This window comes from Oxyura jamaicensis, chromosome 6 (genome assembly GCF_011077185.1).
Source record: "Oxyura jamaicensis isolate SHBP4307 breed ruddy duck chromosome 6, BPBGC_Ojam_1.0, whole genome shotgun sequence".
In the NCBI taxonomy this organism is placed as follows: domain Eukaryota; kingdom Metazoa; phylum Chordata; class Aves; order Anseriformes; family Anatidae; genus Oxyura; species Oxyura jamaicensis.
The window spans coordinates 33,546,302-33,564,224 of NC_048898.1; the positions used below are offsets into that span (position 1 = coordinate 33,546,302).

General features: G+C 43.2%; 1 protein-coding gene and 1 long non-coding RNA gene across 4 annotated transcripts in view; one reads left to right on the forward strand and one right to left on the reverse strand.

The window, feature by feature from the left end:
- Positions 1-11,277, forward strand: part of LOC118169424 — a 33,020-nt gene extending 21,743 nt beyond the window's left edge. For all 3 annotated transcript variants that reach the window (XR_004752090.1, XR_004752088.1, XR_004752089.1), the window contains 2 exons: positions 4,405-4,504; positions 9,542-11,277. This is a non-coding gene — a long non-coding RNA (uncharacterized LOC118169424). The remainder of the gene's footprint in view (positions 1-4,404; positions 4,505-9,541) is intronic.
- On the reverse strand, positions 1,300-12,174 carry CLRN3 (clarin 3). The gene is made up of 3 exons (XM_035330734.1): positions 11,946-12,174; positions 5,981-6,160; positions 1,300-3,728 (listed from the first exon to the last, which is right to left on the reverse strand). Exons 1-3 carry the CDS (start codon positions 12,172-12,174, stop codon positions 3,454-3,456), a joined length of 684 nt encoding a protein of 227 aa, XP_035186625.1. The 3' UTR covers positions 1,300-3,453.
- Positions 12,175-17,923: the final 5,749 nt, after the last annotated feature.

Sequence of the window (17,923 nt, forward strand, 5' to 3'; positions counted from 1 at the left end):
CAGTGTTTCTGCAGTTGCTGAGCTTGGTGCAACTTATGCAAGGTGAAACTCTTCAAGTGAACCACAGAGCTAAAACAGATCTTGGGTAAATAGGAAACAGCCTCTGAAGTGGGAACTCCTGGCCAGATAATGTTGCATCTGGTTATTTTAATACCTGCTAGGTGTTTTGGTTGTGACCACTGTAGCAGAAGCACCCAGGTGACTCATTCAGCCACTGTTGCTGCACAGATGCTCCTTGCCTCCTTCCTCTCCAGCTGCCACGCTCCCGGCAGGGCCCACATGAGCTGCAGTGGGCTGCAGGATCCCGCTGGTGGCAGGCGTGGTGCTGGGTATGCCTGGCAGTGTGCTCAGCACCATCCGGGGCCGTGCCCAGCCCTGTCCCTGAGCCTTCCCAGGACCCGGCCAGACGCCGCTCCTGGCCTCAACTGCTGGCGAGTGATGAATGGGTAAAATTACCCTGGTTTTAGATAAGATGGGAGCTTGATATTTTTCCTCTCAGGAGTGCATCAAGCTGACAGTGCAAGCTTTTTGCCTTTTTTTTTTTTTTTTTTTAACCTAAGGGTAAACTGCCAGGATTTGTTCTCATTAGGAGGAGAAATGCACTGAATGCAGCTGAATTCGTTTCAAAGCCTGGCTGGCTGGCAAGAGCCAGACCAGTTCCTTTCGGGTATCCTAAAAAGCAAAACACAAGGTTGGTTTTTATTGCATTCTTTGTTTTCCCCCCACTTCATCTGGTAGCAGTGGGCTGTGAGGACATGCATGACCTCCTCTTACTAAGCTCTGATGCAGGAAGTGGATACCTAAACTATTTGACTTTTTTCCTCATGAGTATTTTTGCTGTGGGTCAGCCCTGCCTGCAGAGCTCTGTGAGCTCTGCTCACTTCTCAGAAGAAACTTTATTCTAGAGGGCTCATATTCTGTAACTTGGAGCAGGTGCTTTCAGATCCAGGCATTTACCCAATAGCTGATGTTCTTGTGGCCTCTTTACAAACAGGAGTGCTCCTCCTCGTGCCTCAGCACCCTGCACAGCCCCCTTTCAGCCCAGCACCTTGCTGCTGCCTTGCAGGGCTGTTGGTACATCTCTGGGGAAACAGAAGAAGTTTGCAGTGCTTTTCTGCATCCATCACCTGCCACCTCTTGTAGGCATGCTTCCCCTGCTGGGTGAGCTCACCCGTGCCATGACCCGCATGGTTTGTGCCTCCCCCTCAGCACCCAGCTCAAACAGGCACCCAGAAATGGGAGCATTTACTAAAAGAATCACTCCTGTTTTCCCATTTCTTCTGTTGCAGGCAGCACTATGAAAAACCTTGATGAAATGGTAAGCCACTCCTATTCAGAGCAGGAGCCTCCTCCCCTCTGACCCTACTCTGCTACAACGACTTCATTTCTCTCCAAGCCAGTGCCTGATACGAGTGTAATTGTGCTGCGTGATGGATGCTGGCGTAGCGCAACCGTGACAGATGCGTGCTGGAACTGTGTGAAAATTTTTGCAGCCAAAGCAAAACTGGCAAATGTTTGACTTCCCGCCAGTTTAGCTCGCGGGTGCAAAATATCTGAGGTTTTAGCTGAAATGTTTACAGCAGTGAGAAGCAGTTCTAGGCATGGTTCTTGTCAGCAGTGGAGAGGAGATAGCATCGCTCATTGCGTTGACCCATCCCGCTCCTCAAATCTTAGCAACCCTCTTTTATACCCCCGCCACTCTGCCTCATCTTACTTTTGGTCAAATGCTTACAAAACAGACACTCTGCTTTGATTCCTGCGAAAGAGCACAGCTGCAAAAAGTACAGGGCACTTTAATCCTGAAGCTTTATTTTTTTGACATAAATAGTGAGAAGTTGCCTCTTGTATCTTCTCGTGCTCTCCCCAGAGATGCTATTTTTTTCTCTATGAATATCTCTTGCATCATAGGGCAGACACCAAGCATGACTGTGAAAATCCCACTGTAAAGGAAAAAAGGTGCAATAAAAACTTGTTCTTGTAGCTGCGGAGGTATGGAGCAAAGGAGCAGAAGGCGCTGACTGCTTTGCACTGTGCTCGTCTCCAGGAACATGTGTGCTGGGAGTGATTTCACCCGGCAGTGTGCTCCCTGTGTCCCTGCCCAGGGAAAGGTCACTCTCGTCTGCTGAATTTCCTTTGGCATGGTGGGATGGGAGTGCACCCCTCCTGCGTAGCTCTGCTGTTATGTATGGTTGTGTAGACATTATATACCAGTTACGCTGTACGTAGGGATGAAAAAGTTGTCCATAAATCACTAAAAAAGCCCATTATTTGGCATTTCCGTGGGGGCAAATTGACAGCCTAATGCAGCCTGTGGGAGAGCAGCCAGCCGCACCCAACACAGGTGTGGCTTTATGGGACTTTATGGCTGTGTTATCAAATGTCTATGAATAGACTGCAATCAGGTTCTGCTAAGGTTTCTGGAGACGAAGAACTGAGATATGGGGCTGCTGTGCTGCCTTGTTTAGGCTGTTGTCAGTTCTCCCACGGCCGCAGCTCTGTGCCTCCCTAGCTGGGCTCTGAGTGAGCTGAGCCCGGCTGGGGGTCGGTGCCACGCCACTGAGGTTTGGTGTGCAGTGACTGGTGGTGAACAGGCTTGTCCAAGTGGAAAGGGGGCTGCGAGCCCACCCCTGTTTGCCAGGGAACTGTTGTAAAGACCTGCAGGAGAAGGTCCCGGAGCAGGGAATGGATAGCAGCAAGAATTGCAGGATGGATGAAGCACTGATACTGCGTGACCACTTCTCATCATCTCCAGCATTCCTGGTGTTCACGCTGCTTCTGTCCCCAAGGTCCCAGAGGGCAAACACAATCCAGTCTCTTTGATCTTCACCTTTGGACCCGAAGTGCGAAGCAGGGCTGCATTCACAACACACTGGTGTTGGTGCAGCCAAGGCAGCTGGGGCAGCTCCATCCTGAGCCCAGAAGATCCTGAAAGCAGGAGGTGGGAGCACCCGCTCCGTGCTGTGCAGCAGCGGGACTGGCACACATGCGGCTTTCAGACAGGCAGAGGCAGCACATGAAGAAGCGAGCTGTCCCCAAGTCCTCGTGCTGTGGCTCTCCAGGGCTGGCCATGGCTGCAAAGGCCTTTCAGGCTTGTAGTGGCCGGCAGCTCTTTGTGCCGCTGCCCCTTCCCCTCTAGAGGTGCATTTGCAGCGATCCCTCCAGCAAAATTAAAAATAATAATAATAAAAAAATCCCTGTGTGGTGCCTTAAGCCCCAGCCTGATGGCTGGTGCTGGCATCAGGCACTGCTGGCATTTCTACTTGGGGTGTCTAGGCAGCATGTTTGCTTATAATAACATCTAACATTGGAAGGTGAAATCAATCTGCTTTGAAGGTGCAACAGGGTGTTTTGTTAATTGAGCTATACACATACCTTCAATTTGTACATAAATTATTGGCCGTGATTGTCCACATCAAGTACCTTTTCTTTTACACCCTCTCTTCGGTGATATCCTTAAAACAGAATGACGTCTTGTGATGCGTTTTCAATTGGTCTTTCCTGTTCTTTCTTCTTAGAATACCTTGCGCAGCTGTAGAAACAAACGATGACTGTAGTACCACAGCTAAAAAGAATGTGAAGCAGCAGGATCCAGTAGGAATAATCATAATTGTGTTTAGATCTGATATGATTCTGTTGAACAGAAGCGCATTTGGTGGCCAGCTCTACAGACAGGTTGTTGCCTTGTATGTTCACGGCAAAAAGTATCATGACTAGAAGTGTGAAGAATCCTAGAAAATATAAATGTAAGTGTTAGAGGTGGAAACGTAATATTGTGTTATAAACATTTGTATTAAGTACCTATATAAATTGTTACTTGGACAGATTCCACTTAAATTGGTTAAAATGGCAGGACTAGAACAAATGAGAGTAATATTTGCTGTTAATAAAATCTGAGAGCATTTAAAGAACTTCTGTACCATCTAGTAGGGTGGATGTTTTGACATTGGAAACTATCTTCTGCTAAAATGAATGGATTCTTATTGACTATCTCTAGATAAAGCTGTGTAAAGTCCTTTTTTTTTTTTCCCTATTGCATGGTGCTGATGCATATAATATATTGATCCCTTGGGTGATTTGCAGGTTGTCTATTTGATATGAATGCAAATTCATGGAATATATGGTATAACAACTGGATAAGACTCTGAGCAACCTGGTCTGAGTTCAGTGCTGGCACAGCTTTGAGCAAGAGCTTAGACTTTGAGGTTCTTTCCTACCCAAATTATTCAACTACAGTGATGAGCCAAAATGAGATGTCTTGGATCTGTATCCATTTCCTACAGTTGCCTTAATGTAGATGGAGTTCAGTTACTTTGATATATTTAGCCAAATAATGTTTTTACATATTTGCTTTCATTGTGCTAGCAGAGGTACAATCTCTATATAATTTCTGCTCCTTCCCTCCAGATGCACCACCCTACCCATGCTCCTGCTGACAGGTTCAGGTTTTTGCAAGGAGGACACTGGAATGTCAGGCCATCTGGTGCAAAGATTAAGATCCTTCTAGGTACATTTCAAATGATGCGTGATTTTTCATAAAGATATGCCCACGGTAAGATACACTTCCAGGTCATTGCACTTGTAGGGCTGTAAAAAGTAACCACAATCCTCGGTCAATGTATGGGTTGACCTTCTCACTAATATTTTGTTTGGCAAGCTCTTTCATTTCAGGTCAGTTCTTGCAGATCCACGCTACGTAATGGTTGCTGGGCCTTCTTCTGCAATGAGACACCAATCTGGTTGTCCCAAAGTTAAGTAATGGTGTAATTTAGGCTTTTGCTCTCTTTTTTTTTTAACTGTTTCAAGACACCCCCAGCTGTTCCAGCATCTATATCTATATGCTTGCTGCATTAGTCACAGCTGGAGTAGGGTGGCTTTCACACCTGTACTCCTTACAATTAAGGCTGTTCTTATCCCTGAATATGATTCCCTTTTCCCTGAGGTCAGATTCTGGCCAAGGCAGAGAGCTGAGGGCTCTGGGGACCAGCACACAGCACGTGGCCCTGCTGCAGAGCTGTCTGCAGGTGAGGTGGGCAAGTGGACCTGGAGCGTGCCTGAGGGACCTGTGCTGAAGGACCCCATAATCAGATGTCTTAAAAGGATTTTTTCTCAGTGCTAGCCTAGTATTAGAGGAAAGCATAATCCTCTCGAGACGAATCGAGTATGAGAGCTGCAGTCATTACCGTAGCGAGATGAAGAGTGTAGCAAGGTGCATTAGGAGAAGCCAGATGCAAGCCTGCTGGTTGAATGAGAGCCTGCACCTCCAGGGAGCTGTTTGGCAGAGTTCATGGCTCTGACAGCTCAGCATCTCTACCATTTTTTCTGCTTAGGGAATGTTAAAACTTATTTTGATCTCTGCAAGTGTTTTTAGAGAGGGAAATAAATTTTGCCGTGACTCAGCCCTTCCAACCACCTCCCCTTTGATGTTAATGCTGGTTTAGATGTGTTTGATTCAACACATTTTTCAGAAGTGAAGCTATTATCAATCCCACAGATTAGACCTCAGAGGCCTAATTTGGAATGCAGGTAACCCAGGAACAGTTACGCTATAAATACCATAAAACAGGGGCACAGAGTCTTTAAGAGGTTACAAATTGCGCTGCAGTCACATACGTGGACACAATTCTGTTCTGGCTTAACCTTGTATTTATCAGCTTGCTCTGTTCTCCTTGACGTGCATGGTGTTTGCCGTGATGTGACACACCAACAGGTGCAGTAGCATCACTTTGTGCATTTTGCTGCCAGTGAATCCAGCTTCCTGCTGACTGATACCATCGCTTAAAGGAGTGCTATTTTACCAGTATGTAAAATATAGCTTTAAGATAACCCAGCAGATATGGTTTAAAAAAAAACAGCTGAACAGAACACATTTTCAAGTGTTTCTTTTTTAAAAATATATATTTCTTAACCTTGGAATCAATATGAATATAGAATTAATCTGTAGAGAGTGCAGAAAGTGTTCAATGCAGGACACGTTACTCACCGCCTATGGCATTCCAGGTATAGACTCCAATGGGTCCCAGGAACGTCTGGTAGGGATTGCTCACAGCGTTGGTGAACGTAAACCCTGAGCTCAGAAGGGAGCTCAGTAAACTGAGGACCAGAAGCACGATAATCGTGACGTTGATGCCTTTCGTTTTGGTGCTGTTCAGCATTTCTGCAACTGAAAGAGAGCGGCTGAGTGGTGGGTGACCAGCCTCACCCAGGGGAGGACAGATTCAGTGCCTGGGGTGTTTAAATGTGCCCAGCAAGCTGAGGGTTTCCTGCAACATAGCTGGTTGTAATTAAAAGCTAATAAACAGAGAAGTGGGTGAGCTGCAGAGACCCGGCTGTAGCAGGAGCAGTAGGTTTGGCACAGCGTGTGAACCCAAAGCCACAGTGGGGTGAAGGTACCTTCATCTGAAATGTGTCTGTCTGCTAATTCTGCTGGCACACAAACTTCATGGTCAGTGGGCTGGGTAGCAAACTTCTCTTCCCTAATGTTTCTTGGTATATTTCATCTTGACAAAGCTCAACAGAAATTTTACAGTAACCCTGATGAGGAAACGAGCTGTTCCTGCCCATCATCCCTGAGGTGCCTGGTGACTTCTACAAATGCCTGATTTAAAACTTGGCTCTAACTGTAGATTCTTTCCTTTTAATGTAGCAGCAGTCCCCTCAAGTGGAACAAATCTAACAAAAGGAACAGCTTCTACAAGTCCAGTAAAGCTGTTAGCTTGGCAGGGTCGGGTGTGTTTGTAGGACAAATGTGCCTGAGCATGGTCGTCTGTGGACGGATGAGGTATGGCTGGCCATTGAGCTGCTCTTCATACCCTGGCTGGATCTGTTTCTTGCCATGTACTGCAGAAAATAAATGGGTGGGAAGAATGCCTGCCTCTTTTTTTTTTTTTTAAAAAAAAAAAAAGGGGGGGGGGGGAGCAGCTCCTGCTTTTTGTTATCCATGGAGGATGGGTGCCTTCAGGGCTCTGCTCCCCCATGAGGACGATGTGAAGCTGCTGCACCCCTCAGCATCGAGCATCCTGGCTCTGCCTCGTGCTGCAGCGTGCTGCACTTTCCGTGTGCAGGCTGTTCCAGGGCAGTTTCTGTACTTGTATGCATGGCTGGCTGTAGGCACGCAGCACGTACAGTCAGTGCCTCCAGGACTGTAACAAGTTGTATTGTTTTTGCCTAAATCCTCCTAGTTATTTGATATGCTGCTGATAATAAGAGACGCGAATATGGGTGCAATATGCTCAAAGTGTAATTGCAGTATAGCTGCATTGAAATATATTATTTTCCTTTCAATTTAAAGATCGAAAAAGCATCTATAATGTGCCTGTGGCTGCCTTAACCTATAACAAGTTTGACATCAGTGTTTTCATGCTCTATTCAAAAGGCATTGTGATAGGCAGCCATCTACAGGAAAACTTCCCTTCTGTGCTGCTTTTAATACAAAGCCTTTGCTGCAGTATTCACCTAGCATGAAATCATAGCAGTGAAAATAACAAAAACATAACAAGCACACACAAAAAAATAAACACTCAGAACAAAAAGAAGAGCTAGTGGAAATAAATTAACAGGAGAGCTTCTATCTCATTTACCGTTTTATTCTTAGAAGTTAATTTCTGTTTGAGCAAATGGCAGGTAAGGATGTGTTATGGAAATCAGATGCAAATTAAAGCAATTCTCCTAGAAGAATAGGAAAGAGGCATTCAGGGGACATCACTCAGTTAAATGGAGGTGAGCACAACACCAGCTGTACCGCGTGCTTGTGCTGAAGCAGCCTCACTGCTGGGGTATTGCCTACCTCAAGGAATAGGTCTGGAGCTGAAGCAGGCAGGTGTGGATAATTTCCCTCTGGCAACCTCACTTAATTTTGTCACTCAGCACATCTCCAGAGTTGACTGGCTACATCTATGGCACCCCCTCTTCAATCTCATTCATCCCTGACAATGAGCTGCAATTTAAGAGATGTAACTTTGCCAGATTCCACTAGTTGCAGGCATGCCTGCAACAGCTCAGAACTTCTAAAGGTTTTAAATAAAACCTTTTTAAATAAAATGTTATTTTTGTGGTGGCTTTTTTCCCAAATAAAACAAACTAGGGGACTCTACAGTAGATGATATACTTGAATGTGATCTATAATAACCCACAACTGGATAACCTCTGCATCAGTGCAAAATAGCCTAATTCCAGAATGAAAGCAGAGGTTTTTGCCTCCACCATCTCTCCTTATTTCCCTCTATCTTTTTATTTTTTTTTTTTCATCTGTAACTCTTGTGTGGTCACACTCAATTTCCCAAGCTTTTAGTGACCTCTGTGTGGCTTAAAGGCTTCAAACCAGCCTTAAGGCCTTTTTGAAGCACTGTAGATTTGGCAGCTTTCACTGGTCTGTGATTACTTATCACACAGAATTAATTGCTCATTTAAAGTAACTTTTAAAAAGTGTTAAACCTAACTTTTTACTTTTCATGAGATCACCTGGAACCTGATGGGATACTCTGGTTCTATCAATTTTCAAGCTTTCATTTGTTTGTTTTTAGGATATAGAAAATGAATCAATTCCCCTCTGCTGTAGTGAATTTGAGACTTCCTTGGGTGCGGATTGTTTTGCTGGTTGATGACGCCCAGCTGACCCCTGACTTGACGGGCTCCCCAGGAGTGCCACTCCCTGCACCTTGCTCACTGTTTTTATGTGTTTGACTTGGAAATGAGCACAGTTGTAAAAGACCTTTTGCAACCTGTTACGTGAATAGGTTGTATCTTCCGGAGACAAATGACCAGAGAGGCTAATGAAGGCTCTAAGGAGTGACGTTACTTAATAATGTCTATGTTTGGCCAGACCATGCTGCTCATCCCCAGGGCCTCTGAAGCAGCTGTGTCATTTTCTTTCTCTGTTAAAGTCATTCGTGGCAGTCTGTTAAAGGGTCTGGCCACATAGTCCATGCGCTGTATATTTGTGGAATCTATACTCCTTTTTTTTGTTTTTCATCTTTATGCTCAAAACTTTCTTTTCATTGTGTGGTTTTTGAAAAGAATGTTGTTGTCTTTGTAAAGGCTGTTGATAATCTGCTTTCATATGGTCTTTTACTGGAGCCAACCTGGACGATTGCTAACAAGTAGTCTAGATAGCCAACTTATCTTCTTTGAATTACTCTCCAATATTTATTTTGTGTCTTCCATTCATTATCCTTGATTTACACCCAAATATGAAAGTGCCATCTGGAAAACACCCAGGCACCTCATCAGGGCACGCTTGCTGTGTGCCAAGTCATGCTGTGCTGGATAAGGGTGTTCGTAACGCTGCCTGCTGCTGCTTGAGATGTCAGAGTGGAGAAATCACGGCGCTTCATTTCTCCATAGTACAGGCAATCCATGTACAGAAGGACATCCTACTGTCTTAGGGTAACCTGGCTATTTCAATTCAAAAACAGTATGTATGCATGCAGTTCTGTGAAGTATTTCTCCTATTTCAAGGAGAAATGGAATACTACTTAATACAAAATGTGGCAATCATACCTAGCGTAGAGCCTTAGAATTAATTTTAAATGAGTTTATCTTGAAGATATGCCTGACTGAACTGGGGAAGGATGTGGGCAAATCTGCATTTAGACTACAGATGAAGCATTTCGTTCAGCAGCTGCTGAAAACAACTAGCAATTCCTGAAGCTCACTTGATTTGTTCATCTATAAATGGCTTATATGTGAGAATTGTGATGACATTTCCTAAACGAAGAGCACAAAAAATTAAATCTGGAGAAAAAATCACCAACAACAACGGAATGCACATAGACCGTGCAAATAATTGAATCCTTTACTGATGCTTGTTATTAACTGTGGTTAAAATCTACAGGGTGCTAGTGCCCAGACCCTGGGATTTACTGGGGTTAGCTGCTGTGCAGGGAAAGGCAAGACACAAGCCCCGATTTCCTGCCAGACTGCATCCTAGTCCTGCCATCAGCTCTGCATGGGTGGACTCCTGTTTTTGCGTGGCACCCTATATAAAATCAGCAAGAGCCCGCCTGCATGGAGCAAAGTCTGGGGCTAGAGCCCACTGGCATGAGGAGATACAATAATCTATAAACTATTTTATAAATGTATATTTGCTTTTCTAAAAATTACTTTGATTATTCCGATATGACTGTAAATACGTTGGCTTGAAAGACTTGTGATTTTACATTTGTGAGGCAGGGATCTCAGTATTTGCTATATGCCTTGCTAGAAACACTACTGTACTCAGATTTTTCATTACAATATGATGGTTACAATGTCAATTGGCTTGCATGGTATAGCTCTGTCACTGTGGTAATTTGGGCACCTGTTTTACAAATACCATTTCTGTACTAAATACAGCGGGAAAGAGCTGGGAGATGGGAACCTTCCATAGGCTTAGATCTGTGGTGCTCTCGCTGGGTGGGTTATTTGCTCGCAGTGATGGACTACAGCCTACCGAAAAAGAAAAAAATCTTAAAGTACATCTCGTATTTCAAAACTATCTGATATACTCTTCCAAATTGTAGTTAGGTTTCTTTTGACTGCCTTTTTTCACTTTCAGAGGTGTGTACGGGCATTACTGCTTTGAACCCAGTGTGACAGCAAAGATACAGAAAATGGGTGCAAATCCTTGAACCTTGCAGCAGCGTCCAGGCTTATCTACCTTTGGGCTTTTGGAATACTTATGTTAACATAGGCAGAGCTACTTGGGCATAAACACAAGTTTGCTGAACTGTGTGAAATCAGAATCGAGTCTGCGGTTTGTATTTGGTATGCATCACTTCTTGTTTCTCTTTTGCTTTTTCTCATGTTCTGTTCCTCATACTAGGATTTTTATGCTTCTGTCATTACTTTCTCAAAGGTCACACTAGGTAAGCCCCCTTCTACTTGTCCCCTTATTTTTTACCTTTATTTTATACCCGTGTAGCATCTCTCCTCCCTAGTCTTTCAATTGTTCTGTTCTCTTTGTACCTATTTAATTATTTAACCATTTTAATCTTTCTCCTTCTGGTAAGAATTTTATCACTGGAGGTAAATACTAAGAACTGTAGATGCACAAAAAAGCCATGTTAAATATCAACAAAACATAACATTTAATACAAATCTACTGTTTATTTGTTTGGTTTTTTTGTTTGTTTGTTTTCTGAAGTGTTATTCTAATAACCTGGATTCAAAATCTTATCCTGGATATTTCTGGAAAGTCATGATGATGAGGAGTCACCTGAAAACTATGCCTTGGGTGGGGGAAGCAAGGCCTTATAAAAGATGACGAGCTATGTTGAATTACATACTTCACGGGCTATTATTTTTAAAAAGCCATGAGCAAGTATACATTTTGAAAATATTAAATGCTTCAGTTTAATAATATCACTTAGAACTGAAATGGGATGGTCTTGAAGGAAGAAATAAAAGGAATACTTTCCTTAAAGTTTAGGTCAAACGTAAGTATAAACACCGTATCTGTCTAAATTAGTTTGACACGTTTGGTTCTTTTCCCTTAAGCAGTTCCTCTCAGAACCTTCTATTAAAATGATGCTAATTTGATCGTAGGTGGCAAAATGTTTTAAATCAAACAATTAATTTAACATAATGAAATTTAAAGGAAGCCAAATTAGGTTTGTAATCCTTTAATGAAATGCTAATAGAGTGTTGCTTTCCTATTCTTCACTCGGAGCTTCTGAAAATTAAAATCTATTTCACACAGAGTTCCTACCCTGTATTTTTAGCTTGTTCAGAGCCGTAGGTTAAGGTCACAGATAATCAGAAGGTGCTATCGGCAAGAGTATTTCAGTATTTATCTGCTATTTTAGGGCCTGATTTTACATCACTTAAACCCCTGAGCTGGTCTGTAGATCTTCCTGCGTTCCCTCGATGTCCTACAGCCCCAGACGGGTGCAGAAAGGCCAAGCTGCTCCTACGGTGCCCCCCGTGCCGCCAGCCCCCCGGCCTCCATCGCCAGGCATCGCACCACTTACCTTGGAAAGAAGTGTCTGAAACCTGAACTCCAGCTTCAAAGGCCTGGGCACAGGTGCCGCTGAAAAGTCCGTAGGTGAGGGTCACCGAAACGGTGCCGTTTGTTCGGGAAAAGCTGACTGTGCTGCTGATCCATCTCTGGGTTCCGAGAACAACACAAATGATCACAAAAGATAAAACACTGGTTAAAAAAGCAGCTCCAAACATGAGTTTTTTTTCTCTGGTCGGCATTTTGGCAGACAGCAATTTTCCACGGGTTCAGGGGATTTTCTTCCTTTCAGCCCTGCTTAGCGTGAGGTTCTTTTCTCCTTTCACTCTCTGGAATCTGCTCTGCGTGCAAGCTGAACGCTATCCTGGTAAACTTTAAGCAAACAGCAGCAGTAATAAAAATGTAAAATAATTGAACTTTGGTATGGAGGAAAGGCGTTGCCATGGCTGCAATCAAACTCCCCTGACGAAGGCCGGGAGGGATCTGCCACCAGGGCTGTCATCAGCAGGTGACGTACTGGGTTTACTGGTGCCGCTTTGCCCCACGAGAGGCACCGAGGGTGGACAAGCTGCTCAAATCCCCGACCTCCAGAGCTCTTCTGGAGCCCAGAGAGAGCAGGTCCATGTCTCCCAGCTCACATGACGCTTTCTGACAGATTATTATTCCCCCAAAATATTTCCCTGTTGTTCTTGCCTTTTCTCCTGAAAGGCTGGCACCTAGTTGAGAAGCAATTTTTTCTCACTCTATATCTAGACCACTTTGAAAGTGAGGGATAGATTCTGATTTGTTATGGTGAGGACTGATAAATGTTCCTCCTCTGTCCAGATCCCCTGCTTGCTTAACAGCTCTCTTCTGAAGCCTCTTAAATACTTCATGCTCTTTGCAAAAAGTCTGGGTTGCTTCAGGGTTTTTGGGAGTAAGGAGTTTCTATGTAGTATCAACAAGTTATTTGATAAGGAAAAGTTTTAATTCTTAATTAAATTCCATACATTTTCACACAATAACTATTCCTTTTTCCTTGTTTTTGCTTTGTTTTGTTTTTGTTTGTTTTTGTTTGTTTGGACTCTCCTAAGTTCCAGTTAATTTCTCTAAGCATCAGTTGCTTTAAATGTGTAATGATCTTTGATTGCATGCTACCAATGGGGCTTTCAGCCTTCAGCTCTTGTTCAGCTCAGACATGAAATATGCATTATTTGCTAGTGAGCCTAAGTGCTCTACAGGGAGGAAACAAATACCTTAAATAGGGATTCATTTCAGTGTGGTAGTGGGTAGGCAAAAGAAGAAATAGTGAAGAAAATCTGCCCTGGGCTACAGAGAAGGAAGGGTATTTCTGCCCAAATTGACTTTTTAAAAAAGGCAAAAGACACCAATAAAACAATTTCAAACAGAAAATACTTTGTTTAGTAATAAGATTGAAGCTGAATTTCTAGAACTTTAAGTAAGCTGGCTATTCGGTTTCCTGTTTTGTTTGTGTGAAGTGTGAAACCTGAATTAATATCTCTTGACAGGGTAAAGTAAAAGTATTCTACTAGCTCTTATTTCTTTTTAATTATAACATCATTATTACATGCTCTCCTGAAGCCGTGCTTCTGAATCACCTAGATTTTCATAGAATCATAGACTTTAACCTTTGGAAAGCAGTCTCTCTTAACAGTGCTGCTAAGCTAGCCTCTTGAGATGTATTCCTGAAACTCGCCTGTTTTGTATGGTAAAGATTAGGAGAGATTAAAGTTTTATGAATTTGAAAAGGCAAAGAACTTCTTGGGAGGAGAAAAGGTCTGTTTGGGAATCCAGTAATGCTGTAATTGTTTTAGTGTTAGGATTTTTTGTTTCAAAGCTTTAGAGCAGTAATCAGATTTGAAATCACTGCATTTTATTTCTGAGATGTGTAACTGGTCTTCCATATGATATGGCCTTGTGTGTGTATACCTCATTATATGGGACTTAAATTATACTTCTGCTGCCATCGCTTTTCTGAATTTACACATTTTGTTTATAAATCATGTATATACTTCATATACAGCCAAACTTAGCATATGTACATAGAAGACGTCACTCAGTATATGATTTATGCACTGAAGACCAAAGGGAAGCATTCCAGCCCTCCTAAGCAAATAAGAAACAAAAGACCTGTCTCCATTTTCCTTCCAGACCTCCGGTTAAATTTTAACCTCAGAAATACGGGTAGACTTCACCAGACTGGTCACCGCTATGAGTTTGTTAACCTGGCCGTTCTCCTTGCTGTGTGGTTCCGTGCACAGGGAGGTGCTGCTGGACCTCTCCCAGCAAACTTCTCCCATTATAAGGGAGAACCCTTATATAACCCGTTATAAGGGTTTCTGTGCTGATTTGGCTGTGCCACTCACCCCTCTATGAAATACATTTAAAAGATACAAATTTAACTAGTAATATTTACCACGATACTAAATTTGAGCATTTTAAGCTGCTGCTCAGTGGTCTTCCTTTGGCAGACTCAACCAAATACAAGTGAGCTGAGTATTTGTGCCTTTAAAAATGCAAAATAACAGAGTCTAAGAGCTGCAGGAGATGATCTGTACTTTCTTTCCACGTAATGTTAATGATCTTTACTTTTCAGCGGCTATGCTCAAATTTGTGTGGCTCACATCACTGAAAATCTCCTGAGGCCAGGGGAATTGCCCTGCAAGTAAGCCCATAATTTGCCTTTTCCCTTCTTGTTACCTTGTAGTTAATCTATCCTTTTATGAGGGTACAATTGCTTGTATCTTTTCTCCTCACAGCTACCTAAAAAACAGCGTATAACATGTATTCTGCACATCACTTATGCATTTCACAGCCCCTCCAGAGTGAAAACATCACTAGCCAACGTGGTGGTGCCTGCTCCTGCTAAATCTGAAGGATTACATTAATGGGCCCAGGGGCTCGCCAGAGCAGTGGCTGAGTCCCTGCGGCAGGCTAGCTCCGTGCAAGGAGCTTTCTCCTCCAGTGGCAGTATTTTTGTGCCTTACTCCAGATCAGGCACTCGCATGGAAATTGCGGTTTGACATGACACGCCTCATCACTTCAGAGAAAAGGGAAGAGATTGGTTTCCTCCAGCTGAGATAAAATGTTTCCCCACCAGCAGCTTACCAGCTCTGCTGCAGCCGGGGAGGCCGCCGTCCTGCACAGCGGTCGAACAGAGAAGTCAGGGCAATTCAGTGTCACAGACTGCAGAGAGATTTGGAATAAAATTGCAGAGACCCCTGCATTTTAAAAGGTGGAATATGTATTTATCTTACGATCATGTACAAGTTAGCTTGCTTCAGGCATCCAGATCTGCTATAAAAATATAAACTGAAAGCTTTTACTTGCAAACTGAGTGTTCAAGCCTGCTGCTGATCCAGACAGGGAATACCCCGTGCCCTTGCTAACCAAGGCTACGTGAACGGCATCTGGCCAGGCTACACAGCCTCCTTTAGCTAATCCAAGACATTTTCCTGTGGTGGCTTATGACATTTCATAGGTATTTCTTTTTCTACATTTCAAATGCTTTGTCTGGGCGGAGGACCCCCCGGCTGCAGCAGCCCCAGTGGAGTGCCTCGCAGGTCAGTGCACTCATCCGTGCCCAGCACAGACAGGGAAAAGTCACGGTGAAGCCACTGCAGGTCATTTTCTGTTCTATTGCAACCTCAGCATTTAGTGACTGTTACTATCAGTTTATAAAATTTCGTATTTAGTTAAAACCTTTTGTTTAGAAAAATGCTATAAGGCAAGTGAATTTAGCATTGTGGCTGGCTGGCAGGTGAGCTGCTCTTTGCAGTTTTCCCTGGACTCCACCTTTGAGGTGCCCCCTGGCAGATCACACAAAGCTTTTATGTTCTTTTTAGTTTCCCTTTTCCCACATCTTATTGCAGAGGAGCACAGCAGCTAAGATGGTAAGTCCTTGAGCTGCTCTTGGCTCCAAAAGGGGGTCGATAATGCTCCATGTGTGCACAGCATTGCGGGATCAGGCCAGGCATTATTAATTATTTCTGCCTCCTCTAAGCTGGATAAAAGGTAATTGAAACAACTTGCTACAAATGTAATAGAGAATACTAAGAAAGAGATTGATTTTTTTATTTATTTATTTATATTTTTTTCTGGTAGCTTTGCAGCCAGCTTTCTGAGCGGTGATGGAAATAGGAATCTGCTTATGCCTCTTGGACTGGGTGAGGGAAATCGGATAAGGTGTCGTGAACTTTATTGTAGCTGGAGATGAAAATCTGAAGCTCAGCTGAACTGCAAAAATATTGCAACAACTGTTTGGGAAACTTGGATGTGATCACAACATTTGTCTGTTCCTGGTGCCGCTGTGCAGTAGATTTGTGCTCTTACATCCTCCGACTTCTTTCTTCTATTGCTCTGATCTTTTTTACAGCACTGTTGAAAGAAAAACAAACACGTTTCAAATGCCGCTTGGATTTCTTCCCAGAAAATGACTAAATCTTCTCAACTGAGAACTCCATCACTAGATAGTTATTGATTCCTGAGCTCTGACGTTGAAGGGTAGTGGTAAGCCCTGGAGTGACAGCTGGAATATTGCGCTGCCTCCGGCCCCTCCAGAGCAGCATCCTTTCATGTGAGCAGCTATCGGCAGCAGCAACTGTTGGTTTCTGTGTTGATAGAAAAAAAAAAAAGGCAGAAGATCCCACAGCCACCACACTGGTATCAGTGAAAACGTGAGGAGCAAAATCCGTTTTTAAAATGATCGCCTCCTGTACGAGCATCCTCCAGTTTCACCATCTGAGCGAGGAGCTGGCTGGTGTTTGTTCTGGTATCCTCAGGCACAATCTGTGCTACTCCCGAACAGCATTATAATGCGACTCTGTTTTGTGCTCAGACACCCGAGGAGCTCGTGGCTGAATGTGCTTCATCCTGGGAGAGAAGAAGTCATGTTCAGTTTTGTCTTTTGAGCTCCTTGCTCAGATGGGACTTACATGGGTGGATGCCCGGGCACGTGGCTGTACCAGCTTCTTAAACCTCTTGGCTGCTTGAAAAGGATAGTGCAGTCCATTATGGTAAAGTAAGAAGTTAAAAAACAAAAACAAAAAACAACCTTTGAAAACATATAGATGTTTCCCATTTATTTTTCTTTAACTCCAAATGTCAGCGACTTCAGCTACCAAAACCGCTGAGTTCCATTAAAGCATTGAAGACATCTAAGGGTATCGTTTCCATGGCCCAAAGATGAGTGGACTTTAAATAAATACATAAATAAAAATATTAGGTATCAAAAAGCTGCAGTGATTCATGACTGAATGCTGCAAGTTGAGTGGCCCAGTATCGTTTATTGAAGGGGGGGGAAACACCTTATGGTTTTGCATGAAACAGAAAACACCACTGTTGCTTTTTTTTTTTTTCAATTTATTAAAATGTGGCTTTGATCTGCTTCAAGGTTTGTAATGTTTAGAACAAATCCTGGAGGTGGAAACAGAGAGAAGAGCTGGCAGAGCAGCCTTTCATTTATTGCAATTTCTGTAACAATTATAAAGATATGTAGCCTTGAATACTTAAATATATTCCCAGATACTTATAGTTTCAGACTCCAAATGTAAAAACCTTAGCCAAATACATCTTTGAAGTCATTAAATTAGCTGCTGCTGCGATGTTATGTATTTCTGTGCTTTTTCCCAATTATATGTGCTTTAAAGAACTTATCCTGCGTTTTTCATCTGAGATATATTTGCAGTTACAAAACTGATGTCTGTATCCGTTATTTGCTGTGCTGCCTCTGATTTTATAATTTCTTCAGCACATTCACAATTTGTGTTCCAGCATGTTGGTAAGGAGACTGATGGACTGTGCTGCTACCCAGTGTATAACGGGCACTTATCAGTAAACATGAAAGCCTTGTAAATATCTTGAGAACTTTTCTGTAAGTGAAGGAAAGGGAAGGATTATATATTCTCTATTGCATACTTTAATAAGAGTATAGATGCTCCTCCTTGAAATCCTTTCTCTGGTGCTGAGATCATACGTTACTGTCTTTTGTTT